The sequence below is a fragment of the Pituophis catenifer genome, unplaced genomic scaffold, assembly GCF_029215685.1.
Source record: "Pituophis catenifer annectens isolate HBS135680 unplaced genomic scaffold, rPitCat1.0.hap2 SCAF_12, whole genome shotgun sequence".
NCBI lineage: Eukaryota > Metazoa > Chordata > Lepidosauria > Squamata > Colubridae > Pituophis > Pituophis catenifer.
This window is the reverse complement of record NW_027256892.1, coordinates 6,618,404-6,646,208: the sequence shown is the minus strand read 5'-3', so window position 1 is coordinate 6,646,208 and position 27,805 is coordinate 6,618,404. Positions and strand designations below refer to the sequence as shown.

The 27,805-nt window shown below is 37.4% G+C and overlaps 1 protein-coding gene across 1 annotated transcript; it reads right to left on the bottom strand.

The window, feature by feature from the left end:
• Positions 1–192: 192 nt before the first annotated feature.
• Positions 193–14,882, bottom strand: RAB11FIP1 (RAB11 family interacting protein 1). The gene is made up of 6 exons (XM_070952444.1): positions 14,491–14,882; positions 7,879–8,327; positions 6,767–7,592; positions 3,611–5,518; positions 3,020–3,125; positions 193–1,932 (listed from the first exon to the last, which is right to left on the bottom strand). The coding sequence occupies exons 1-6, from the start codon at positions 14,880–14,882 to the stop codon at positions 1,714–1,716; spliced, it is 3,900 nt and encodes a 1,299-aa protein (XP_070808545.1). The 3' UTR covers positions 193–1,713.
• Positions 14,883–27,805: the final 12,923 nt, after the last annotated feature.

Here is a 27,805-nt window from a genome sequence, read left to right as displayed (position 1 = left end):
ATTTAAGTATCAATGAATATTCTGAGATTTGAGCAATTTATCAGATATTCAGGTTTGTTCATTTCAAACATAGGATAGATATTCTTAAGGAGAAAGGAAAACTTGAGTTAACTGACAATATTGCATATACAGCTCTGGGCATAGCAAATAAATGCTTGGAATTACAAGAGTTTATACATTTTTTTTTGCTCAGCGAAGTTTAACCCAAAGTTTCACTGCATAGAAAAAGGGGAAAGTGTTCAAGAATTGCAGATACATTTGCCATGGCATCTGATGAGAAAGAATGCCTTTCCTTCACCTTAGCAAAAATTACCTAAAAGATTTCTAACTGCTTGCTCATCAGTTACGGATTCTGAAAGTCTACAATTTTATCTTTATTTTCACCCATAATAACCATCACAGGCAATTAATTATATCTCTGAAAAATACAGAATCTGGAAGAACTCAAGAGAAACTTCTGGAACCCCAAAACTATCTGACCTTTCCTGACAGAAGTAATTGTACTAGCCTATGTAGATTGTTATTCTAAAAGGACTTAAGTACACCAATGTTCTTAGATTTTCTGAAAAGAACCTTGTTAGAGGAATTTTTGTGTGGGTATTCACAAATTGGAAGACATTCTGGGAACACTTTATTGAGTAAAAGGGAAGGAAGAAAAACAAATCAATTTCTGAACAAAGAAGAGATGACTAAAAAGCAAACTCAGTCAATATTCATGGCCAATTAAGAATCGTGTGAATATGTACTTTCAAACTTAAAAGTCTGGGAACATTCCAGTTATATCCACATTTCTAAAGTCATAGAGGAATAACAACCTAGTACTTCTTCTGGAGTTTTGTTCTTTTTAAAACCCAAGGTTACTTATCCCTGCTTTAATCTCTATTTATAAATCATCACCTACAACTGAGCAATAGCTCTAGTGCTATTAACCAGTTTGTCCCAATCCAAATCAAATACAATGGACCCCAAACCAATCATAATTAGAGATTATAAAACTCAGTGCTGAACTGCAGTTTTGCATGTTCTTATTCACTTGCCATTTCAATGTAGAAAACACAAGCAAGCAATGTTTGTTCACCAGCTGTTACTATATAATTTTTTTCTACCTATGGTCCCCAAATGAATAACGCAAGTAGCTCAGTACACAATCCACTGTAAACATCCACAGCATAAGCCCCAATTGATAAGAACCTGTGAAAGTCACAATGATGATTTCAAAGGCATCCAGTTTTCCAGTAATATTTTCATTTTCCAGCTAATTAAAATGAGGGACTTGATGATATTCCAGTGTTTTCAGTGAATTAGCATGAGATTGCTTAGGATAAGATTGTATATATTGCACAAAAATTTAGGATTACCCACAGAAATTTGAAAACTGTGGCAAATGTTTTTCAACTTTACATAAAATTCTGTATAAAGGCTCCAGGTACAATATTATTCACAGTAGAAAACTGATTCACATAGCTCTCTTGAAGTTTCATAAGCTCAAACTTTTAATCATAAACAGAGAAGCAAAATATGTGCTTTGTATTGGAAGAGTAAAGATAGATTGTCATTTTGGTTTATATCTAGCCAGTCTCTAAGACAAGAAAAGCAATTTTATCCAAAGAAATAAATAACCTTTGTTTTGATAAAGCAACAATTATTTCATTTCACATTCTCTACTCCTTAAGTTTGACTAAGAAAGGTCTTCATACAGGTTGAGGAGTCATTTTACATCTTTCCAGCTTTCTTTTTGGGGTGGACTTCAATTCGAAGAATGTTGGGGGTTGCTTCCATGACTCTAACAAGTAAGTTATCTATATAGTCTTCCAGTTCTCGTACCTGGACATCTCGCTTGGCAAGAATATCTTTTTGTTTCAAGACCAGTTGGATCAGTTCATCATGAGTTAACTGAGCATAAGCATAGGCAGGATCTGAACGGTCATATTTCTGTAGGAAAGAAAGAGGGGGAAAAAGTCATTTCAGTAGAAAGAGTTGTCATGAATAGACTAAAAAATCAGAAAGCAGCTCAAACTTTTAGCTTCAGGGATCTAGCATGCACTTCAAAAATGCTTCAGTAATGCTTAAAAGCAACCACTTTTTAAAAAATCACAAAAATGTAAAAATGCAGCGTTAGCAAGTACATTTATGGAGATGAAGATTTTAAGTCTTTCTAAGCCCACCTCTGGTTGCTGTTGCTCAAACCAGCAAAAATCAAGACAATCTTAAGATATCACATGTAAATCATCCATTACAATTGTCTCAGTTGAGAAAACCAAGGTCTAATTTCTGTATAAAATCAAACTCTTACAAACGTCATACACATAGTCAATAACTATTGTATAATCCAATACCAAAATCTTTTATGTTGAAAGCCTTTAGAAGAGTTTCAAGTTTTCAGCATATGCAATTCATACATTCTCCAGTCAGTCATATTTTAAAATTGATTATACTATCCTTCAACTATTGTCTTCACAAAAAAATAGTTAAAAACACAGAGTACAAGGAGCACACGTTAACCACAGCTACAAAATATCAGACCATGTATAATTGACAGACTGGATTTTATCATAGATTTCTATCTGTTATTGGCGCAGTGGTGGTGCAGTTGTTACGAGTGCAGTACTGCAGGCTACTTCTGCTGCCTGCTGGCTGCCTGCAATTTGGCAGTTCAAATCTCACCAGGCTCAAGGTTGACTCAGCCTTCCATCCTTCCGAGGTGAGTAAAATGAGGATCCAGATTGTTGGGGGCAATAGGCTGACTCTGTAAATCGCTTAGAGAGGTCTGTAAAGCACTGTGAAGTGGTATATAAGTCTAAGTGCTATTGTTATTCTAGAATTTTTAATTGTATTATTTATTGAGTGTTTTTATTTGTTCTGGTCTCTGGTCTATGACTGTAATAATAAAAACTGAATTGAATATCACACTGCGCTTTAACATATTTTAATATTCAATTTTCATTTACTCTATGGTGAGAATTAACAGAAATTACAGAACCAGAGATTGCCCATACATTTAAAAAAATGCCTTAAGTACCTTTAGATTGATTTCAGTTTGATTATCCAGCATCTTAGTATTTATACTCAAGGTTTTTGCAGATGGTTGGTTAGTTGTAGCATTCATTGGCTTCACAGGATGAAGTCTACAAGAGAAAACATTTACAGTGAACAACATACTTACTCTGGATGTAACAGAGTACTGCACACATGAATCCTGCAAAGTCACTTTTCTTCTCTCTTACCTTCAAATTTAAGACAAACCCTCTTGTATGGCTGGCATCTCCATATGGTGGAACAACAAGTTGACACAGTGTATTAAATAACTTGCTCAAATAAGATCAAAGGTTTACTTAATACATTTATGTTCTGTCCTTCCTCCAAGGAATTTATGCCAAAGTAGGAGATTTTCACTTTTACTATTTTATTTTCATAACAAATTAGAGATATATGACAAAATAATGGAAGTAAACCAGGATATGTACTGAGTATATCCCCATGACTTATTGTTTCCCCGTTCCATTTATTAAAGTTACAAATAAAGTTGGCTTTTCCACCTTCCCACCAAGAAGAGAGATATCAAGGATTCAACAGCAGCTAATGGTTTTTATATTGGATCTTGTCTTCTCACCTGAGTTTGGCAGAATTTCCACCAGGATTAGGATGTGTTTCAGAGGGTGAAACCCATGCCTGCAGCAGCTTCTTCCTGCCAGAGCTTTCCACTTTGGCATCCAATTCTTCTGCTGTAGCCTTTTTTGGAGATTCTGCTTTATTAAAGCCGTGAGAATCAGACTGGAAAGAACTAACAGAGCAAGACTGAGAAGAATCAGACAGAGGGTAAAGAGAAACAGGCTTAGCAGAAGACTCGGGACAATCATCCTGCCTATCTTTGGTAGAGTGCTCTCCACACTCCTTTTCTATGCCTATTAGGTTATGAGTTGGGTTTTTATGTACATTGTTGGCTGTATCCTTCAACAATCTGTTGGATGAATTGCCAAAATTACTCATTTGCATAAGACCTGATACAGTCTCTCCAATAGCTTTCTTAGTTGATGTCAGATCTGTCCTCTCAGCAGAAGCCCACAAGTTCATAAAGCCATCTTCATTTCTTGACAAATCTTCACTTAATGTCATACTTACAGGATTCTGCTGATAATCACCTAATTGCTCATCATCTGAAGCTACTTCTGGAATAACAGGAAGAGTAATGGGCTTTACATTCAGCTCTCCGGGACCTGAAATCCCAAGTGATGTTCTCATCATGTGGTTAGAGTCATCCTTAATACTTTGAGATGGATCTGTGTTACCATTATCATATCTATGAGGAAGGACAGCCATTTCTGAAGTTAATGAGCAAATATGGCTTGGCTTTTCACTAAAGGTTGAATTGTCTGAAGAAACCTCTTTGAGAACAGATGACTGGCTTGATACATCGTCTCCTTTTGGTTCATCAGATAGAGGTACACATTTTTTCACTTTCAAACCATTTCTTGGTGCTGGTTTTGGTGGCACAGTATGTGTTTGGTCACTCTGTTCAGGAACTGACATTTTGCTTTGCAGAGGAATGAGGACTCTTGCAATTGGTACCAGTGGCTCCTTTTTAGAGAAGCCAGATTCAACTTCTTTCTCTAAGGGGTTCCCACTAGTATGAACAGAAATTATGTCTTCTTCATCAGGCTTAGAGCCACAACTATTTTCTATGTTTAATTCAATTACCTGGACGCTATTCTTTTCAAATGAATTTAGTGTTTCTTTATTTTCATTTACCTCAAATGAATCTTCATCTGCACGGTCATTATGACTACTTATTACATCCACTTTCGATTCATCGAGGGCAAAGGCTACCGACTTTTTCATCCCATTATTTTCTTTAAAAGGCAGTACTATATGCACTTTGTCATATGAGGCTTTTTGGTTCACTCTAACTAGGTCAGAAGACTGTGGTGGAAGACTCTCAGATAGAGAGCCAGAGAAGTTGGATGTAGTATCTGTTTGAACAGTTAAGTTTTCATTTTGAAACTTTTCTGAAGAAACATCAGTGTACTTGGAATTATCAATGTTTCCGGTTAAAGAAACAGAATTTATAGATGTGGGAGGACCTTTAATTCTTTCAGATTCCTGTCCTACTTTGATTACAAAGGGATCATTAATGTTAGAAAGCTGAGAAGGAATAGTATGAGTTTCAGTAATGGAAGCTGCAGAATGTAGAGAATATAAGGAAGAGGTTTCCATCTCCTGAAATTCTTGGCCGCATTTAGGAGTGAAGGGATTATTTTCACGGCCAGAAGTTGAAGGAAGGCAGATAGAAACTGCAGAGCATTCCAGGTCTCTAGAATCCTGCATCCATTTTGTAGTGAACGGATTATTAACAGAAACATTCTTTGAGCTATCAAACGTACCAACTTCCCGAGTTTTCTGTTCTACATCAAATTTAGAAGTAAAAGGATTATTTTCATTATTTGAAGGATAGCAAGTAGGAGGAAGAGGAACAGGAGGAAAAGAGGTGGCTTTGGTTTCATCCTCTGAAGACACGCCCAATCTGTAAGAAGGGACAAAATAAAACCTGCATGTCAGTTGCAGATGCAACCTGAGACAAGCAGACATATTTTAGATAAAAAGTTTAGAAAAGTTGCTGTATGTTAGTAATGAGGAGGGACACAGGGCTTTAGTGAAGCACCCAAGCATATTCTTTTATGTTGTGATACTTTTTTAATAGAGTAAATGGAAAAGCAAAAACTGTATTTTAGGAAAATATGTCTATAAAGTATTACTTTGTTAATCTCAGCAGATTAAATAGACTGTATGAGCAGCAAAGCCTTCAAATATATAAAGCAGCAGAGACACAAAAGTTAGAAAGCACAGCACTATGTTTGACAGGCACACTTTCCTTACAAAAGCAAAGTTTATCGGTCTCTAAAATATAGTTAAATACAAAGTCAAAGTTACAAGACATTGTTAGCACATAATATATTTATCGCTAATATAAAACAATGAACCTGAGTCACAATCAATAGTCCTCAGTATCTGTATTGACGTATTTTGACATTTCGTTTGGAAACATGTGGACTACTTTACAAATATAATCAGCTTATGCAATCTAAGTAGCCCAATTTTCTTCTCAAATAATTCCTCCTATTCCCTTCATGTTCCAGCTGTAGAACCTCTATGAGGAACATTTCTACCCTGAGGGGAAGAATAGCAACTATTTTGCTTTTTCTCCTAAAAAAAAAACCAAGATAGCCTGCCAAGATCATGTGTTACTCTCCTTTTTCAAGAAGACAGAGCTGTGCATGTCACCTGCAAAATGATCTGGCTGCTAAATACCCAGATCAGATACACCTTGAAATTTATACCTGCTCCAGGTAAAAGATCAATCTTACTAAATGCATTATATGCCAAGATATCTGTGACCTTTGAAACAGCATCCTTGATCCCATCCCACCCGAGATACATATGGCACTCTCTTTCCTGGGGTTATGGAAAGCTCTTAAGATTTGGCTCAAGTTATAAAACCTGAAGTTATTTCTTTTATTTATACAATTTATATGTTGCCCATCTCACTCTTCTCTGGGCAGCATTTAACTCTTAATTGATGAATCTGTGGAGCCCTTGTATGTTGGTTATGGCTGCTTTTTTGTGGGGGCTGTTATGTTTTAGTCTTATGTTTTTAACTGTTCATTGTGAATTCCAATGTTATAAGCTGCCCAGTTTTCTAAATTGGGCAGCCCTGACAAATAAGATGATGGTGATGATATTAGCAAAAATTTAAGCATCTCTTCTTACTAACCTGGGTTTGACAGGTTTCGTCTGAGAAGGTTTCACAGAAGCGGCATTCTTTTCTGGTTTCTCTCCTTCCACAATGTTTTCACTGAAAGGGTTTGTTGATGTCTTTGCAATGACAACATCTATGGCATTACTCTTAGGTGGGCCATGGCCCCTTTTGCCATCCACAGGGAGCTCAGAAGGGTTTGCCTCTTTTCTGGCCAATTCTTTTTCATTACGCTTCACTTCCTTCGCTTTCAGGGAACTTTCAGTGTTCCCCAACTCCTCACTGCTTTTTGTTTCTTTTTTCCCTGTCACAAGAGACAGCAAGCCAGACTTCTTGTTCTCCTGTTTTTTGATCTCCTTGGTTTCTTTTGGAGTGTCTGAAACAAATTGAGTGTTATTTTCTACTAAATCTCCACCAGCAAGCAATTTATACGATGGCAGAGTCATGGCTTTAAAGGATTCCAACGACCCAGATGGCAATTTATCAAGGGCCAACCTTGCAGAGTTTTCAAGCTCCTTGTCATGTTCGAAAGAGAGGTTTTCCTGAGACAAAAAGAGGCGTTTTCGCTGGGATGTCTGAGGAGAAGATGGAGTGCCTTCTTTTGAAACGAGGTCGCTCTTTGATTCATTTTCTTCCATGTAAACATGGCTACCATTGATACACAGATTGGACCTGGAAACTGGGTCATTTTTGGATCTGAGGCCAAATAAAGAATGCATATCCTTCTTAGCACTGCCAGCAATTATTTGGTTTAATTGCTTGGAGTCTCCACTACCAGTTCTCTTGTGGGTCATGACAGAAGGGGGACCAAGTACATTATTGTTGGTTCTGTTTGCAGAGGGCTCTGAAAAGAAAAAGTAACATTGCTATCAAAACGGTTAAGTACATAATTTCTGAAAATACTTATCTATAGAAAGTAAGGATATTTATGAACAATATATTTATGGTTGGGGATTATTTAAAGTGGACTTAACCAATGACATATACTACAGATCATCATGACAGCTCCATTCTCAAAAAGATAGGGAGAACTCAATTTTGATCAAAAAAGAAAATGTATGGTATCTCAAAGTTAGACACAGCCCTAAGAGGTTCATGAAACTGCTTCTCTTAATGAAGAGGCTACTCACTCTCAGAGACTGTTGTCAAAGTGTCATCATCTTCATCATCACTCCACTGTGACTGAAAGTCACTGGGTCGAAGTCGAACTCTCTCTGAAACAGGCTGGAGTGTGGGTAGCACAGACATGGACTGGGAAATATTGCTTTTATGCAAACCAGGTTTAGAGAACAGTGTCTTGAATTTTGATTTTTTCTTCTCCTTCTCATTTGACTCTTCTTCACTGTCAGCTGGAGAGTGAGTAATGCTAGGAATAATGGCTGAAGCCGTGTCTGGCAATCCGTTGCCCCTTTTCCCTTTTAATTTGTTTTTCAGTTTGCTAAAGGGAGTCCGAGGCTTATCCTTCATGGACAGATCAAACATACTGGCTGTCATGTTGCTCCTCATGAACTGGATATCCACTTCAATCTCACCCCGCTCTTTTTCCTTCTTCCCTGGTTTGGAGTGAAGCTTGTACCATCTGTATACATGAAAAGTGAAATCAGGAATTAGGAACATGAAGACACTAATTCCGAAATGCTTCTTGCAGAGTTTTAGCCCAAAAAGAAGAAGAATCAAATTCTCTATGACCATGAAATGGAGCCTAGTGATACTGATCCAGCAAAGTATAATGTAAAAAAGAGAAAAGGAAATCACACAAATTATTTATTCCTCCAATGTGCTGCATCATTCTCAAAATAGTTAAAAGTATAGATAGCTCTTTTATTTTAAAACTAATTACCAATATCAGAAAAAAGGGTCTCTATGTTTACATAGCTAGGAAGGGTGGGTCTATCTATCAGGCATAGATAGATATCAGGCAAAGAAAGTCTTGAAAAAAGATGTAAATAATAATTTACTGTGAATTTAAGTACATTGTGTTATTTATCCATTTATATATATGCCCATAAACAATAATTAGTTTTATCATTCCCATTTAAGGAAATTTTCAAACTCTTTAGCAAAAGAGGAACATGTTTCTGTAAGAATTTTAAACCCTCTGATCAAAGTATAATGCATCCAGACTTTTTAAATATAGCTGGTTAGAAAGGAGAATTGAGGCACTTAAACAGGATGAGCCAAACTGAAGATGTAGATTTATCTGCTAAGAGAAGTGAGTGCTTTCACTCTGAAGATACAAGAATATAACTGGGAAAAAGTTTTGCTTTTAATATGATCTTGAAACATTTTTTCTAGATCCCCCTATTCTGCTGGTGGGTTTCTTACTATGCAACAGTTTTGTAATTTTAAATTGCTACAATATAAAAAACAGTAAAGATCTGGCTGTTTCCCAAACTCTCAGTAAGATTTTAATATAATAATTAGGCTCCAACTGGTCCAGAATGCGGCCGCGTGGGTGGTAATGGGAGCAATGTGGCGCTCTCATGTAACCCCCCTCCTGCGCGAGCTGCACTGGCTCCCAGTGGTCTTCCGGGTGCGCTTCAAGGTTTTGGTTACTATCTTTAGAGCGCTCCATGGCTCAGGACCAGGGTACTTACGAGACCGCCTCCTGCCACCAATAGCCTCTCACCGACCAGTTCGCTCCCATAGAGGGGGACTCCTCAGGGTGCCGTCGGCCAAACAATGTCGACTGATGGCCCCCAGGGGGAGAGCCTTTTCTGTGGGGGCACCTACCATCTGGAACGGGCTTCCCCCGGAGTTACGAAACATCCAAGACTTACGCATTTTCCGCCGAGCCCTGAAAACATTTCTATTCCAACAAGCTGGTCTGGCCTAACTCTCCCTTTTTAATTGGCTTTTAAACTGTCTTTTAAATTGGGTTTTAAACCTCCTTAGATAAATTTGGATGTTTTTTAATCTTTGAGCCTAAATTACTTAATCTGTTTCTTAATAGTTTTTAACTTCTATATGTATTTGTATTTATTATGGCTGTTCACCGCCCTGAGTCCTTCGGGAGTAGGGCGGTATACAAATATGAAAAATAAATAAATAAATAAATAAATAAATAACTGCTGAAATGCCACTGATAGGTATAAGGAAATAGATGGCAAAGAACGAACTGCTTCTCTACTGGAGCCTAAGATGCAAGCCACCTTGGTTTCTCTAACCTTTTCGTTCCCTCACAGGTACAACATGAACCAAGACAAGTACTGTAGTATAGTCTTGAATGGAACTGGATACAGCATAGGAGATAGCATGACTAGAAAGAAAGAAAAGAAGAAAGTTATTACCAGAAAAAGATTTCGGAAGCAGAAAGAGGAATCTATTTACAGGTAGTCCTCGACTTATGATCACAATTGGGAACAGAATTTTCATTGCCAAGCAAGGTGGTTAAGTGAGTCGCACCCAATTTTATGAGCTTTTTTTTTTGCCACTGTTGTTAAGCAAATCACTGCAATTGTTAAGTGAATCATTCAACCATTGAACAAAACTGGCTTCCCCCATTGATTTTGCTAGTCAAAAACTGGCTGGGAAGGTCACAAATGCCAATCACATGACTCTGTGATGCAGCATTGCTGTAAATAATACCAGCTGCAAGAGCCCAAATTTTGATCACATGACCATGGCTGTGACAGTCATAAGTGAGGGGTTGCAAGTCACTTTTTCAAGTGCCATGGTAACTTCGGTTGTTAAACTAATGGTTGTAAGTCAAGGACTACAAGTATTCATGCAATTTCTACTTTAATTTTAACTATTTCCATTTTATAAGAAAATTGCATGCATTAAAAGTTTACATACCAAGTCTGAGAAAAGAATGAAACAGAGGAACAGAATGAGAAAAAGCACCAGATATAAAGCAATTCATTTTCCACATTCTTTCCTACCTCCCTCTGAACATCAGGTGAGATTGTGCAACTGCTCTTCAACTAGGTCATCTAATCTAAGTGATATGATTCTAAGTGGGATATTCAGTTCAAAACCATGTCCGTTACCTGCAAAATGGTTGTGTATTTGCCATCCCATAGGAAAAGTACTACTATATATCAAAAACCACCCACTTGGTACAAGGCTGTTGCTGTAAAAGATACAATTTTCAAATGAAAAGATACCAACAGATTTAAAATATATGATGCCATTATAGTCAATCAATTGCAGATGTAAAGGTGATTAAATCAGAAAAAAATAAGGAGATCAAACAGCTCTGGTTTTCTTTTGTAAGATCAATCCAATGGGTTAGCTGACATTGTGCTGCTGATTGTAGTAAGAAAGTTATGAACAGGGCCTTTCCTTCAAACATTCTCTGGATGCTTCTCATGGTTGTACAAAGAATTCAAGACTGTCAGTGTAAACTTGGTAAGCCTGTTGGACTTGTTATAGTTCAGCCTTTACAAGAGACCTACCACTTATCAACTATACCAGATATGATTTTAAGAAAATAATGTTATCATAATATATTGTAATTTACATTCCTAACACTGAAATATGAGCTCAGCCTAAAAACATTGCTGACCAAAGAAAAGGATCATGGTATTTTGTTCTGAAGTATCATTTTCTGCACTCTAAGACAAAACAGTGATACATTATCTACTATGCATGTATATTATTTTTACTTTAAATGTATGGTTTTATTCAATAGTGATAGTAAATAAATAAATAAATAGTTTTATTCAATGTGAATATGGTGCTCAACTATTATTACTGGAACATAATTTCATTTATATCTAGTTGTTTTTTCAGACTGGAAGAATGGCAGAAAAAAGTTTTCCCTCCCAAGATTTGAATCTTCTCTTCAAGGTCAAAAGAATTTTTTTTGGCACATTTAACAAAGGGCCATAGAATTACAACCAATTAATACAGTCTTATATATTTAATCTTTTACTTTTAAATCATGCTTTTTACTATGTGCAGCTGTTTTGCAGCAGGAATCCTGACATAATAGGGAAATACCTATTTTAAAATAACAAATGAATTCTTCAATAGCTTCAATAGCAGAACAAGAAATTTTATGAGTCTGGAAGTACTCTGCATTACCCCACAGAGGACATTTAAAAATAAACACAAATAGCATCCTTTAACAACATTTAAACGATTATAAAACCATATGTAAAAATTAGGGGAAGTACTATCAACAGTTTGACTTTCAACAATGAAGATAAAAGCTATCCATTTTACTACCACTTCCAGCTTGAAGTCTGCACAAAGAAGTGTTAAAATGTATATACCACCCCAAAGCAACTTCTTTGCTCCTACAGAGTAACAAGTAGCAAAGACTTATGCCTCACGTAACAATGCACATTTGGTTTCAAAGCACATTCATTTACTAGTGTTTATCTAATCGTATTCATGTTTTTTTAATCACAAGGTAAATAGTGCAATAGGTATATATGTAAACTCCCTTTTCCAACTTCTCTCTGAACTAGCAACAATCAAATTCTTATGTTACAAATTCAAGTAGGCTGTTTTGTGGGGCTGCTAAAATGCAAACAATAAGTACATGGCTATAAGGAATTACAGAAAACTCTGACTCATTCCTAGCAGTTACTGAATATAGATACTTTACCTGCCTCGATCTTATGATGCACCGTTTTATAAAAGGTACACACCCTACATGAGTTTACAAATTGCCATATAAACATTTGAAAACATTCTCATTTTGATCAAAAGGACACACCTACTGAAACCTTGCATTAACTGTACAATTTCAGATTCCAGTATTTTCCTCCAAAGATAAATGTCTAACCCAATCTTTTATTAAATAGGACTACATTTTGGACTGAAATTGAAGTCATTCTTTTTCAATAACTCCTAATTATTGGTACCTTAATCCATTTCATTTGGATTATTTACCTTCCCCCCCCCTTACATATTACTTGTTCAATCTATTAAAAGTATGCTATTTGAATTAACACTGGAGTTTGAAAAAAAAAGTTAATCTCCAAACATTCAAAGTTCATTGATATTTCATCAAATTACTGGATTCTACTCATGCTCATCCATCAATGTGTTTCCTAACTTAATTTTTATACCAATATTCTATATTACTATATTTTCTGCTGGTTTACAATTCTTTTTCAGTTCAAGTTGGAATTTAAAAATGAAGCTTCTTTTATTCCACCACATCCCCAAATTTAGAATTGTGAACATCATTCTCTGTTTAGTTTTTTTTTCATAATCAAGCAAATTCATGCTTGGCTCCATAAGACACTTATTTCATTGAACTCTATTAGATTCTTAAAGGGCAGCTTTTGTTTGCAGTATCAAACAAAATTTAGTATATTTACTAAAAAAAGTAATGAATATTTGCTTTGAGCAATGTAAAAAGAACATAACTGCATTTATACAGGGTAAATTTATCTTTAATTATTAGCAGATTAACATCTATTAAACAGAAGCAGCATATTAACTGCTGAGTGAAAAACAAGAATTGACCATTTTGTACCTTCCTTGGGCATTTCTTGGAAGTATTATTGGGTTTTGTACATTGGGGTTTATTTCTATAAGTTGAATGGAGTCACCATGAGAGATGGGTGCCACGTAATTTTTTTTAATAAATAAAAAATAAAGAACAGTACTTGAAAACAGGATGTTGATTTTTTTCAAAAATAGGCTTCCCTTTTAATTAAAAGTCAAGACAATCTGTATTAAAAGCACAAACTAAAGTGTGCTGGCTAGCCTCTAATTTTATCCAGCAGAACTATTCCACCCTTCCGTTTAACTAAAATGAGTATTTTAACTGAAAGCACAAAACTAAACTAAAAATTTACAGAGCTGACCTATCCAAAACTTTTATGTTAAAAATGAGCCTGGCCTTTAAAATAACATTTTATTCTCCTAACAAAGGAAGGCTATCTGGATTCCGATTATCAACTTTCGGAGGGCTGACACAACACACCCAAAACTACCCAAATGGGTGGGCTCTCACAATACACAACAAAACATACAAACAGGTCCTACTGCAAGAAATCCCCTCCTTTCCCAAATAGGCTGCTTCATGCCAATTTCAGCCATATTCCCCTCATTTCAGGTGCACCTGCCCCTGAAGGTGGAGGCTTCATCTGACATCTCATAGCCCTTGTCTAATGTGCAATTATTTAGACAATCGGCTCTCCAGAAATTAGAGACCTAGAGATGTAATATTAGATCTCTAGATACTTGACAATTCGGTATCCAGACAATTAGGTCTTTTTTTTTTTTTTAATTTGATTTATATGCCGCCCTTCTCCGGAGACTCAGGGCGGCTTACAATGCGTTAAGCAATAGCCTTCATTCTTTTGTATATTTTATACAAAGTCAGCTTATTGCCCCCACAAACTGGGTCCTCATTTCACCTACCTTAGAAACGATGGAAGGCTGAGTCAACCTTGAGCCTTGGAGAGATTCGACCAGGCAGCTGGTCCTTAATAACCAGCTTAATAACAGGGTGCCTTAAACCCCTGTACTACCAAGGTCTTCAGATCTTTAACCGTGGGGAGGGGAAGGAAAGGGGTTAAATATATATATATATATATATATATATATATATATATATATATATATATATATATATATATATATATATATATATATATATATATATATATAATTTCGCATTTCTCTGCTTTTTCTCAGGGAAGCAAAGGGGATCGAAAACCAATCTAGCAAAAACGAGGTTGGCCCTGACCGGCGCCATCAGCCGCCCCGCTTTCTTCCTCCCCGCGCAGGTAGACTGCCCCTGAGCCTGGAGGCTTCCCCCGCCCGCTCACCGGGTGCTGCGGCGGCCGCCTTCGCTCTGCAGCTCGCCGAGGCTGATCTCGGCGCGGCCCAAGAACTTGTCGAGGCCGAGCAGCGCGCGGTGGAGGACGCTCAGCTGCAGCACGGCGTTCGGCCCAGGCCCGCCGGCCACGCCCAGGCCTCGTCGGGGCAGCGAGGGCAGCTCGAAGGTGGCTTCTTCCCGCCACACGGGCGAGCCGAGGCAGCGCTCGGCCACCGAGGTGGCGAACTTCTCCTTGCCCAGCGCCATGACGGCGTAGGCGTCGCTGCCCCCGCCGCCGCCCTTGGCTTTGGAGCGCAGCCCCCGCGCCTGGAGGACCGTCACTTGGACGTGCGTCGGGGCCCAGCGCGGGGCCGGAGAGCTCGGGGAGCCCGGCAGCGACATAGCGGCGGTTCCGTCCGCTTCAGCAGCGGATCCGTAAGAGCGGCGGCAGTTCCGTCTTCTCGCGCGGCCAGACTGAGCAACCGGCACCGCGGAGACGCCAAGCAGCCGGTTCCTGGTCTCGCGAGAGCGCTACGCCCCGCCCCCTTCCGAATGGAAAAACGCTGAAGGGGAGCCTCGAGCGCTCGCCAGAGCCCGCGAGATCTGTCAGGGGAAAGGGGCGTGGCTTCCAGCGCAGGGACTGGAGTTTGTTTACCCCCAGGCGGGAGTGGTAGACCGGTTCCTCCTCTGTGGTTTGCTTTGGAGCAATTTCCATTACCCATAGCAAGGATGACGGCGGGGATAGTGCAAAATATGCGGAAGGCCATCAGTTGCTCTGCCTTTATTTGCACATAGCTGCGGTGCAAATTAAAGGCTTCTTGGGGGAAAAAAATAAAAGGACTCGACTGAAAAGGGACAAATCCGAAGAGGTTTATGATGGATTAAAAAATTGTTTATGTTTATACCTTTGCTTTAAAAAGGGAAACTCAAAAGCAAGGACAACTGTTCTAATAAAATCCAACCAGTCAGTTTGTATAAAAAAAAGACTAAAGGACATTTGTGGGGTCCTTGGTGCTCTCTGTGCTCGGGGGTTTTCTTGCAGATGTTTCATTACCAACAGCGCTGATAACAGTGTTATTCTATTTCCACGTTTTCCACAAGAATGCAAATCGTGTGCATGAAATGGTACCATTTATACAGTAAAAGTTAAACAACAAAAAGAGTGAGTTTTGGAAAAATAAATCTAAAGGCCGTCTTTTTGAAATAAAAAGACTGTCCTTTGTAATTTTTTTTTTTTTAATTTGATTTATATGCCGCCCTTCTCCGAAGACTCAGGGCGGCTTACAATGTGCTCAGCAATAGCCTTCATCCTTTTGTATATTTATACAAAGTCAGCTTATTGCCCCCACAAACTGGGTCCTCATTTCACCTACCTTAGAAAGGATGGAAGGCTGAGTCAACCTTGAGCCTTGGCGAGATTCGAACCCTGCAGTAATTGCAGGCAGCTGGTCTTAATAACCAGCTTAATAACAGGGTGCCTTAAACCCCTGTACTACCAAGGCTCTTTTAATGAATGGTCCCTGTGCGTATAGCAGATTCTATCAAATTGATGACTTTCCATTGCTTTTTATTTTAAAAAATTGGCGTGTCTATAGCTTATTAAACATAAATCTATATTTTCACCTTGGATTCTTCTGTCTGTAATTGGTTGTTGGATACTACTGATGGGTGTTTTTTTTTTAATTCTGGGGCACAAACTGATTATAAGTGCAGTATATGGAACACACACTGCATTCAACTTACCAAATAGATAAACCACATGATGATTTAGCATCAGTTGTAAATGTGCCATGTCGGGATGCTGACAACAGTCCCAGAAATTGGGACAAACGTATCAAATAATGCCTAAATAGCTGTGGCTACTTGTTTGGGGAGCAAAATATGGAGAACAACAACATCTGAAAATGGCAGGCTAAAAACACCATCTTGTTTTTTTTTAGCCTGCCATTTCCTGGCTGAGTTTTTGAAGGAGTTCAAAGAGCTAGCAAAAATTCTGACACTAAAGTTTCTTGAATAGCTTTTTTATATGGAGAAAGAATTTCTGCTGATTTACTATTCATTTCCATGTTAGCGAAGACTTACAACAGGGAAAAGGGAGAAAAAACACTGGTATTTCCTTTCTGAAACTAATGAGCCAATTTGTCTTAGAGTATGTGCAGAGTTCATTTCTTCCTGAGGGCGAGTAAACATGGCCCTGTCCAGAAGCTAGCAGTTAGATAATAATAGTTTCACCTCAGAAGGGTGTAGTTTTCCACTGTAGGCAATCTGAATGCATTCAAGCCTGAATGTCTTGCATTTCCTTTTTTAGAAATGACTTCATGCATATAGACTCCACCCTGCATTGCAACATTTAGAAGCCTATCTAAGAAGTTAATTTAGTGCTTCCCAAACCTGGGTAAATTACCCCAAAATAGATAAACCTGTTCTTTTTTTCCCTTTGAACAACACATGAACTCATTACCCAATCCCAACAGGGACATTTAAATAAGAACTTTTTGATAAGCGGTAAAAAGGACTTTCTGATAAGCTATTCCTGTGCAATTAAGGGTAAATTTTGCCCAGTAAGAACTGAGAAGATCTTAGACTTTATGATCCCTGACCTATGATTACAGTGGATGTAACATTTTATTGATGTATATTAAATTTGAAATTTTTGCTGTCATGAGGGAATCTAACTTGGGGACTAAAACTCTCCAACTGACCATTGAAGCCCAGTATGTTTTTCATTTCTGCAATTGAAGCATGCAAAATAATGTATATTTGCATGAAACTAAATATTGTGGTATAACTCTGCAAAGTAAAGGATATGCAGTAACGCAATGTCTGGAGGCTGTGATGGGATGAAACAAGAAGATGCAAGCTGCTATTTGCTCTTTTAAGCCTCCAATGTTGTTTCTGGGTAGGGTATACTTGAGGAAGCACATCAGAGATTTTGAAATCACAGATTCCCAGCAACGATCAGATGGGCAATGGATGTTGTAGCCATCAGGACCTTTTCCCAACTTAGTTTGGTGCACCAATTGTGGTCCCAACTGAAGCAAGAGGACCTAGAATCATAGGGCTGGAAGGATCTTGCATGTTTTCTAGTCCAACCCCCTGCCCAAGATAGGAGATCTTGCACCATCCTGGACAATGGTTGTCCAATCTTTTCTTGAAAACCGTAGGTGATGGAGTTCCCACAACTCCAGGAGGCAAGCTTTAATTCATGCCCTCATCACGACTCATCAGTCTACTGCAATGTGCTCCACGTGGGCTTAGCTTTGAAGATGCTTTGAAAGCCTCCCTTGGTCCAGAATGCAGTGGCCCTTTATTGGTAGATAAGTAATCACCAACATGACCCTATCTATTAGTTTCAATGCAATTCAAAATCCTTGTTCTCAATCCTTTCAAGCCAGGCCTGGCTTGGCTCCAAAGTGATTGCAGAAATTCTTATCTGCTTCGATTTTTTTAAATATACAATTTTCACTAAAAGTTTTTAAAAGGAAGATAAAAACAAATACAAAGTAAGGAAGAAAAAAGAAAGGAATCAGAGAGAAAGCTAAAAGTGCAAGAAAAAAAAAGTAAAAAATATAGAAAAGAAAGAAAAAAGTAGTTTCCAATATACTTCACACCAGTTATAAGTACCATTATATTTTAATCCTGGTAGCACAGTGGTTAGAATGCAGTATTGCAGGCTAACTCTGCCCACAGTCTGGAGTTCGATCTTGATGGACTCAAGGTTGACTCAACCTTCCATCCTTCCAAGGTTGGTAAAATGAGGACGCAGATTATTGGGGGCAATATGCTGACTCAGAAACCATTCAGAGAGTGCTGTAAAGCACTGTGGGGCGGTATACTGTATAAATCTAAGTGCTATTGCTATTGCTATTAATCTTTCTCTCTAAAGTTACATCATGATTCTCTTCTTTCTATAATCCAACCTGTCTAATCATCAAAGCCATTCTGTAAATCACATTTTTTTCCCATTTTTTTCATTTTTCATAGGGGTTTCTATTCACAGTTATCTGCTTTAATTTTGACACTCCTGATTCAAATGTCAGGGTTATTTCAGACAGCTTCGGGGACAATTATGTGTGTTTATAGTTTTATTCTTAATGTTTACTATATTTCCATTGATGTGAACTGCTGAGAACAGTCTGATTGCAGCAGAGTATTCCAGTAAATAAATGAATAAATATTATGACACATAAATTCAACTTTATTTGAACCATCAGTCATTTTTCCATTTTCCTCCAGAGGTTGTATTAATTACAAAAAACAGAACACAAAGAACTCTTACAAGACATGTCAGCCACTTAGACTACAGTTAAACAGTAAATCTACTTCATTGTCTTTTTACATCATTCTATTGTATTGGTTAGTTTTATTTATCGAGAGTAGCAGCAGTACAATTTTACTTACAGGATTTAGAACTATAATATTTTATATCATGATGTTACTAATATTAAATTTCACTTACTGCTGAAGTTGTTGTAATCCTTTGTATTGGGATTGAGTTTTATATCATTTTATCCTGATGTCTGATGGAAATAATGATTTGTTGTCAAAGCTGTCTTCCCAAAAATGTAAATTTAATCATTCTTTTCAGCTCAAAGCCTAGTTATTTATAGCTCTGATTCTATCACTGCTATATGTATATAAAAAAGGATTTTAATATATGAAGTTGCATACAGAGCTTTCTTCGGCTAAATGGAAATACTTCTTCATGACCTGATTACTTAGACAAGACCTTTCTTGAGGAAATTTCATAGTAATGTCATGTCTAAAGATTTGGATCAGACCATCTGCTGCTGCTTTCTCCCACAAAGTGTGGAAGGCATGGTTGTGACTGTCCACATTTTGCCTAGTAAAGTTTATATTGTAAAGGATTATCATGCATAAATTATGTGCTTATAGTTTTGCTACAGCCCACCCTTAGTCAAAGATGAGAATTGATAGTGTGGTACAGCAGGATGGCGACTAGTAATAAGGGTCTGTGAAATCTGTAGGATGGCAGATATGAGCACAAACTGAGGGTGAGCTGCCATTTTGAGCCTGAATTTATGAAGATCCTGGAGTAAGGACTGAATCCTGAAAACATTATGTTAGTGATTCCTTCCTGGCAGCACTAACCCCACTTATGAGCAGATATGAAAGATACTTTTCAAAAGGCTCATTGATTGCAAGAAACCAATATATTTAAGTTCTTCAGGTTTTATCCCTCCATCAAGTTGTTGTTTTGTTAAATCTTAAGAGCAATTTCCTGCAATTGTGGCTTTGCAGGCCACAGAAATGAAGCTGGACACATAGCCCTGAAACCTTAGCTTATATAGCTAACAGGAAAATCCAGACAATTTGAGGTGATTCAATAAACTGTGGTTAATCAAACCATAGCTTATTCAACAACCCAAGAGATGTATGAACTCTGTGCTCTGTCACTGTGCCAGCATTGTGATAATATTTTATGTTGCTTTATTTAAGCTTCCATTCCAGAACTTAAATTATCTTGGTTTGGTGAGGTAAAGGGATTTGCTATGCACTTGCTAACTCCTTCTACCCCTCAATTGCCCGTATTTTGCTAAATCTCTCAGTTTTTTTCATAAAGAAAAGACAAACACAGGTAAATGCCAGTATCGATAGCTTCTCCCTGCCTTCTATTATGTCCCTGCTCATTTTGAAGCAGGAGGCCCTGTTCTTTGAAGAGGAACTGGTGGAAAGAACAGCCAAGCAGGTGAAAAGTATGCTAGAGAGTTTCGGTGTTTACACAATCATAACATTAAAGGGTGTGGTTCTCTTTGATTTAAGAGAGCAAACTTATTCATTTATGCATGGATTAGTAAAGTGTGATTTGACTGCTTTCTTTCCATCCTAAGGGGATTATGGACCAGGTTTTCTTTTCTTACAAAGGTGTAGCTTGAAGGTAAATGGTCTCTTCTCCTGGGCAAAAGAACTCAAGACAAGATTGCAACAGTGAGGGAAAAACTCTGTCACTCATTCTGTCCTGGGGCAGGAACAGATGATGATGTCCTCCATCCCCAACCCAGCACCTCTAACTCATTTAAAATTGTTCTTTTTAAGGCTTTACAAGCAACTGGTCTTCGCTGCTTTGCTCCAGTTTGGCTTCAGTTCCAGCCCCAATACAGATAATTTTACCATTGATCCATTAAGTCAATAACCTGTTCTAAGACCAAGATGTTAATGCATTATCCATAGTGCCTTTACATATGCCAGTGGACAACATTTTGCTTCTGCTTGGGCTGGGTAAAGTGTGCTCCTAATGCTTTCCCACCCCATGCCCATAGTACAACAATCCTTCTTCTCCTTCTCCCCCTCTTCCTTCTCCTGAGTGACTATCCTTATTCTTTTCCTGTCTCCTATCCAGCTCTGGGCTGTGCTGTCTCTTGGCTCCTTACCACCACCACCACCCCCCCCCCCGTTTTTTTTTAATGTGCTTCCTCTTTCCTGGAAAACTTTGCTTATTGTAGTCCACCAAGCTCTCCTCGTCCCTCCACTTCTCTCATAAAGGGAGACCTTTGGAAAATCCAAATTCTACAGATCTTATTTGGAATCTGGAAAAAATGTACTGGAAGAAAGAGATAAGTCAATTTTGCATGGGACCAGGGACCAAGTTTGGGTCAACGGAGGCTTTACTTATTCTGGTCTGCATCAGTTCCATTCCGAACAGATCCTCCCTACAATAATTTCCTGGCAAATCACAATATATTTGAGAATATATTTGAGGTGCTTAAGCTATGAGGAGAATGTGAGTGTTCTTAAACATGTACAACAGGCCCGTAGTAAGATTAGTTTTTATCTTGTTTTTAACATTTGAAAACAAGGAAGTGGGACTAGTTTACTAACTGATTCTTATTTACAAGTGGAGGATGGAGCAAGTGAGAACACGTGGGCGACATGCAGAAGCTGAAAGAGCATATTAGCTGGGAAGTTAAGACACAAGTTTGTTATTGATCTGAAAGAAAAACACAGCCATAGCTGGAAAGTCCCGGAAATACTTTAGTAATATGCAATTAAATCTAATTTTACCTGGTGACTTCTAAAGAATCTGGTGAGATGACTCATCAACATCATTACAGACTTTTCACAGGAAGAAAAGTCTCAAGTAATTGCGAAGCAGATTTCCACACAGTGCTGGTATAAAAGCAAAACTGAGTCGAGTGGACAAATGAATAAAGTTTGGGTGGACCAAGACAGTATTTTTATATTCTTGTTAATTGACTTTGCTTATCAGAAGGTGATCACTTGATCCCGGGACATTGCAACCATCATAAATACATGCCAGCTGCTAAGTGTCTGAATGTGATCAAATCTAGCAGAATTCTCCTTAGGCTGTAGGTATGTCCATATTTTCAGAATAGGAAATAAACACCAGCTTTATATGGATTTGGGATGGAAGGGAAGCTAAAGCCAGAAATAATAAGGAACAAAACAAAATTTGGGAGCATTCAAACATGTGTGATCATAAAAAGAAATACACACATTTAATTATCCACATTCAATATCTTTCCAGAATAGCATTTCTAAAAATGAAGATAATATATTTTTAAAAAATGTTAATACTATGAGTACCTGACAATCAGACCTGAGTTAATTTATCCTTCAAATTCTAGGGGGGTGGTTAAAGCTTTGCTGTTCCATACACTTTTCAGCCAAAACAATTTTCCAGTCTTTTAAAGGTTACTAATTCAATGAAAATTGTGTTCTTATATTCCCATGCATATTGACCAGATGCTCCCATACACTAAGCCATTTTGTGCATGCTTGTTTATTCAACTTCATGCAGCAGTTGAAGGATGTGCTTTGGCAGTGGGAAAGTATAAACATACATATACACATACCGTATCTGGATTTGCATTCCTGCATTTTTGCTCAGCCACAGACCTGTACCTAAAGTTACAGCCTTCGTTTATTTCTTAAGCAACCTGCAATAGGGTGTCATTTTTCATGTTCCCTACGGAGAGCCAGTTTGTGTGGTGGTTAAGGCACTGGGTTGGAAACCAGGTGACTGTGAGTTCTAGCCACAACTTAGATACAAAGTCAGTTGGTTGAGCTTGAGTATTGCAGATTCCAATTTCTTCTCCCACAGCTGGGATACAACAATTTATTTGGTAGTGGTCCACACTGCAACATAGCAGATGGTTCTAATGTATTTATTGATGCTCACCTCTGAGGGTAACATTTACATTTGGAATGGAGGGTCCTATAAAAAAAAAAGAGGTCGCACCATCTCACTTCATGACCTCCTTTGGTGGTAATGCCCACCCAACCTCCTCAAAACCATTTTACAGTATTTCTAGGCTTCATAATAAGCTTGATTGACACTCATCTTTGTCAATCAATCCCTATTGTTGGGAGCATCATTGCATGATTCAGAGGAAATCACTGTTCAAATAATTTCCCAGTTTATCCTGTGGGCCGTGAATGATTTTCTTACTAATCCTATGATCCTCTCATCTTCATTCCCACTGCTCTGCTCAGAATCAGCTTCCCTAACTTACTAACAACTTTTGTAATTCTTCATATCAGAAAGGGGGGGTGTCTCTAGATTTCAAGGACTAGAAAATGCTACTGTTGCTTCTTTAGTGCTTGAAGCCCACCTGCTGTCTTGCTGCCTCTCAAAAAATATCAGGGATTGATCCTGCAATGCTGCCTTAAGTTAAGATCTCTGAGAGATCCCTCTCTGTTTTAAGATTATTTGATTAGATTTTTTTTTAAATTGGAAAGAAATACTAACAAACGCTAATACTTATGTTCTTTCTGCACCAACTCAGAAAGCTCAAACTGCCCAAGGAGCTGCTGATACAGTTCTACAGAGGAATTATTGAGTCTGTCATCTGCACCTCTATAACTGTCTGGTTTGGTTCTGCAACTCAACAAGACAGACACAGACTTCAGAGGATAATTAGAACTGCAGAAAAAAAAAATTACTACCAACCTGCCTTCCATTGAGGACCTGTATACTGCACAGGTCAAAAAGAGGGCTGTGAAAATATTTACAGACCCCTCACATCCTGGACATAAACTGTTTCAACTCCTACCCTCCAAATGACGCTATAGAGCATTGCACACCAGAACAACTAGACACAAGAACAGTTTTTTCCCGAATGCCATTACTCTGCTAAACAAATAATTCCCTCAACACTGCCAAACTAGTTACTAAGTCTGCACTACTATTAATCTTCTCATCATTCCTCTCACCCATCTCCTCTTACTTATGACTGTGTGACTGTAAGCTTGTTGCTGGTATCCTTAAGATTTATATTGACTGTTTCCCTATGACTATTATTAAGTGTTGTACCTTATGATTCTTGATGAATGTATTTTTTCTTTTATGTACACCAAGAGCGTATGCACCAAGACAAATTCCTTGTGTCCAATCACACTTGGCCAATAAAGAATTCTATTCTATTCTATTCTTAAAATGGGAAAGAGAAAAAAAGTACTATAAAAATAGGCAGGCAGGCTTCTGACTTTTTTTTCTCTGTTCTGGAGAACTCAGAGAACTACTCAATCAGAGTAATTTGCATTCTCACTTCAGATATCAAACTAGGCCACAATTAGCTTGCTTGTTTTCAATGTTGTGTGTTGCATGAAACTAGCCATTTCATTTTATAAACCATGGTTTGTAGCTTTGGTGCAAATTCCGGACATTGCAAAATGAATGCTTTGCTCTATTTTGGAACCAACTCCAGATTGTCCCACTTTACAACTGAGTTAGGTTGTTTTCTCTCCTTGTTTTGATGCAGTTTCTTTGGTGTGGTATGGCTCTTGAATGTTCTATGAAAGAGCTAATGGACCTCTGAGATGATGAAGAATGATTTAGTTGAGAACTATTAGCCATGCAACTTCCCCTGTACTAGATTTGTCATTATACCAATTCATAATTTGAGTTTTGGCTTAGCATTTTGTGTTAACCTAGGTGACCTTGGTTTATTCCATGAGCCATGATTAAACAAAGCTTAGTGTGATGTGTGAACTGGTCACAATCTGTGCTCTAGACCAATGTAGTAAATTATAATTATAATGGCAGCAGTTGGAAAATTAAAAATAAAACTGTTTCCTAATAGGAATTTTGTTGGGTGCCTGATCTATCCAAATTCACATTTAAACATCAAATATTCAAATGCAAAGGGCTTTTGAAAGGTAAATTCATATTTCAGGAATTCAAATGGAAGCTTATATTTTTAAGTCTAAGCATCCCTGAGCAATACCATGGATATGCATCACCTGTGAAATAATCACTTAACCCAGGACAGGAAGATTATAGGAGAAGATTGCCATGTTGCAAAGCAAGCAATTAGCCATGCTTCTATGGTTATGCTGTTTATGCCATGTCCTTTTTAAAGCTCATCCATCCGGTATAATCAGAGACCACAAAGTAATTAGTTTTCACAGGGCACATTTATAACTCATTGATCATACTTCTTGGCATGAGGTGCTTTGGTCACATAGGACAAAGCATGTGATAATTCAATATCACAACAGATATAGTACTGACAGGGGAAAATGATAGAGTTTGAATTGGCTCCATTGCTATCTGATCCAAATTCGGTTCATGCCTCATGGTAAGTCATGGTTTGTTATGGTTTGTTACACTATGCATGGTTGACCAAGCCACAGTTGGCAGGATTATGCACTAGGTTAAGCCAGATGTACAGCACAAATAATGAATGTCTGAATTCATATAACTTGCTAAGTTGAAGTCAAACAACTATATTATTATGGCACAATGCAAAGTATAATGTAGTTAGGCTGAAATTTATATTCCAATTTTTCCAAATTTCATTTCCTATTGCATTCTCAGATTAATTAAATGTATTTAATAATTAAATTTTAATTAATTTTATTAAAATAGAAATATTAATTAAAATAATTAATTAATTAATTTAAAAAAAAACAACAGCAAGAAAAATCCATTCAAAGGGCAGAGTCAATGAACCATCAGTTTTTCTATGTTTCTGTTAAGAGTATATTTTAATTTTTCTTAATTTTGTTTTTTTTTACTTAAAAAGGGAAAGTTATTTAATTTTCATTAAATGAGAATGCTTGAAAAAGGCAAGAGCTTCTCAGAAAAGCACTAGTGAGAATAAAAGGCCTTGTGAGGGTATTTTTCTTCTCTGCATTCTTTCTAGGGTCTCAGCATCTTGGAGCTCCAGATCCAAGTCCCCATTCTGTCCAAGTTTCTTGGATGACTTTGGATTGGTCTCCCTCTTTCTCTCCCAATCCAATCTACCTAACACAGTAGTTGTGGAGCTATAATTATAAGCAGAAGCTATGTATTCAGCTTTGAGTTAATAGCAAAAGATATATTGTATGTATGTGTAGATAGATAGATAGATAGATAGATAGATAGATAAATAGATAGATAGATAGACAGTACCTCTTGCCACCTTTCTTTTTTGCTAGGCCCACTCAAGTGAAGTGCTGCACTTTTGTGATTCAGCCAGTCAACCTTCACAATTCTAGGTAGATAAATAATAAACATCTGATAATCTGATTTGGTGTAACGCCTCTCTTTATATTACTAACCTTAATTCCCTGTATCATATGTTTGCACCTACACTAGTCTAATGCCCCCTGACTTGTGTTGTATCGAGATAGAAGTATACACAAACACAAACAAAGCAAAGCCTGGAGCCCATTACGTTGTAATTGCTTCTAGAGTGTGAAGGTTAGACAGGGTGCAATCTAATTAGATCCTCAGAAGAATAGTCCTGATGTTCTAAAGCAGGGAGAAAATCAAATTATTCTTCTTTTGCAGAAGGTGGGAAGAACATCTACAAAAGCAAAGGTAAGTGACAAGGCTTTAATAAGCAAAAATGGTTTTGTACCAGGATTATATTAAAAGCTGTTGAAGTGGGGTAGGAGTGGGGAGTCTTTTCAAAGACTTTTTGAAGGGAGGGCAAATTAGCGTGTTAGACAGTTGGAAATATTTGATGCTGGTTTATTAGTCTGGTTTATTAGTCTTACAATGTTTTCCTCTGGAAATTTGTTATTTTATGGTTCAGCTAGTGCCTGGAGAATTATAAAAAGACTGAAAGCGGATAGCCTAAGACAGCATCTTCTTCTACATTAGGGCTATCTATAATAAAAGGGGACCAGTAAAGGAAGAAAGATGCCCGACTCTGGAAATAAAGGAACAACGAAGAGAAATAAAATCAATAACTCTGTGTTGCCCTTTCATTTTACTTAAAATCCACTGCTTAAAATAGTCAACCTGATTTCCAGAAGGAAGGAATTGTACTGTCTGGGAGATTCTTCTGTCCTCAAATAAAGATGTTTTATGTGTAATATTATGACATGATGAAACCAGTAGTTGCCATGTTACCAGGAAGGAACATGATGGGCAAAAAGTAAGTGCTTTCTAGGACAGGATAATGTTAGCTCTTATTGTGCGAGTTGATTGAGAACATTTATAGGTCTTTTTCACATTAGACTTCAGAGGCAGTATTTATAATAATAAAAAAACCCACAATCGAGTAGCTAAAATCAGCTTAACATTGAAAACCATTGATGGAATAAAGCAGTTACAAACAGTGATTTTTTTCTTTGTTTTTAAAAGCTAAACAATGCACAGGCAGGGAAAAGTATTTTTATCTGGCTATAAAGATTAGAGTTTATTCCATGCCTGGTGGCTTTGCCCAGAAATTAAGAAATATTGGAGGAAAATAAAAACACGGATAGTAGAAATAATAGAGCAAGAAATTGAATTAGAACCAGAAATCTTCTTATTGGGCATGATTAAAGGGAACATTAGATAAGACATAAAATATCTAACACTACATATAATTACGGTGGCTAGATTGGCACTAGCACAATTGTGGAAAACAGATCGTTTGCCAACGGACCAAGAGGTACTCCAAAAAATTTATACATGTGCAGAAATGGACAAATTAACCTTAGAATTAAAAGACAAGGAAGACTCAAAATATTTTGAAGTATGGAATAGATGGTACAAGTGGATAAATCAAAGGGTAAAAAAGCAAAGACAAAATTTTAGAAAAATTAAAAGTAATAAATATGCACCGTCATGTAGATAAAGTAGGTAATAAGTCACTGTTTATATATGTGTTTATATATAAGTACATATATTCAGTTTGTTTGTGGTGATTTGTATTGTATATCTAATTTTATGATTGAAAATAATTTATATATTTTTATCTTTTTAAATTTAATAAAGTTTGTTTTTAAAATGAAAAAAAAGATTAGAGTTGCTTTAATAAATGACTTCCTGTTTGTGTATTGATGGAAAGTAAGTGCATGGTTTATTGAGGGATATTAAAGTAGGATGAGTGGTTGATTCCCAGAAAAGTGCTTTTGATGGGCAA

Excerpts from the sequence above, each read along its gene's own strand:
- RAB11FIP1 (XM_070952444.1), bottom strand. The coding sequence starts at position 14,882 with ATGTCGCTGCCGGGCTCCCCGAGCTCTCCGGCCCCGCGCTGGGCCCCG. Across the intron at positions 5,519-6,766 it reads ACGAAACCTGTCAAACCCAG|ATTGGGCGTGTCTTCAGAGG; the intron begins GTTAGTAAGAAG and ends CCCTTCTTACAG. Across the intron at positions 3,126-3,610 it reads GGAAATTCTGCCAAACTCAG|ACTTCATCCTGTGAAGCCAA; the intron begins GTGAGAAGACAA and ends TTTCTCTTGTAG.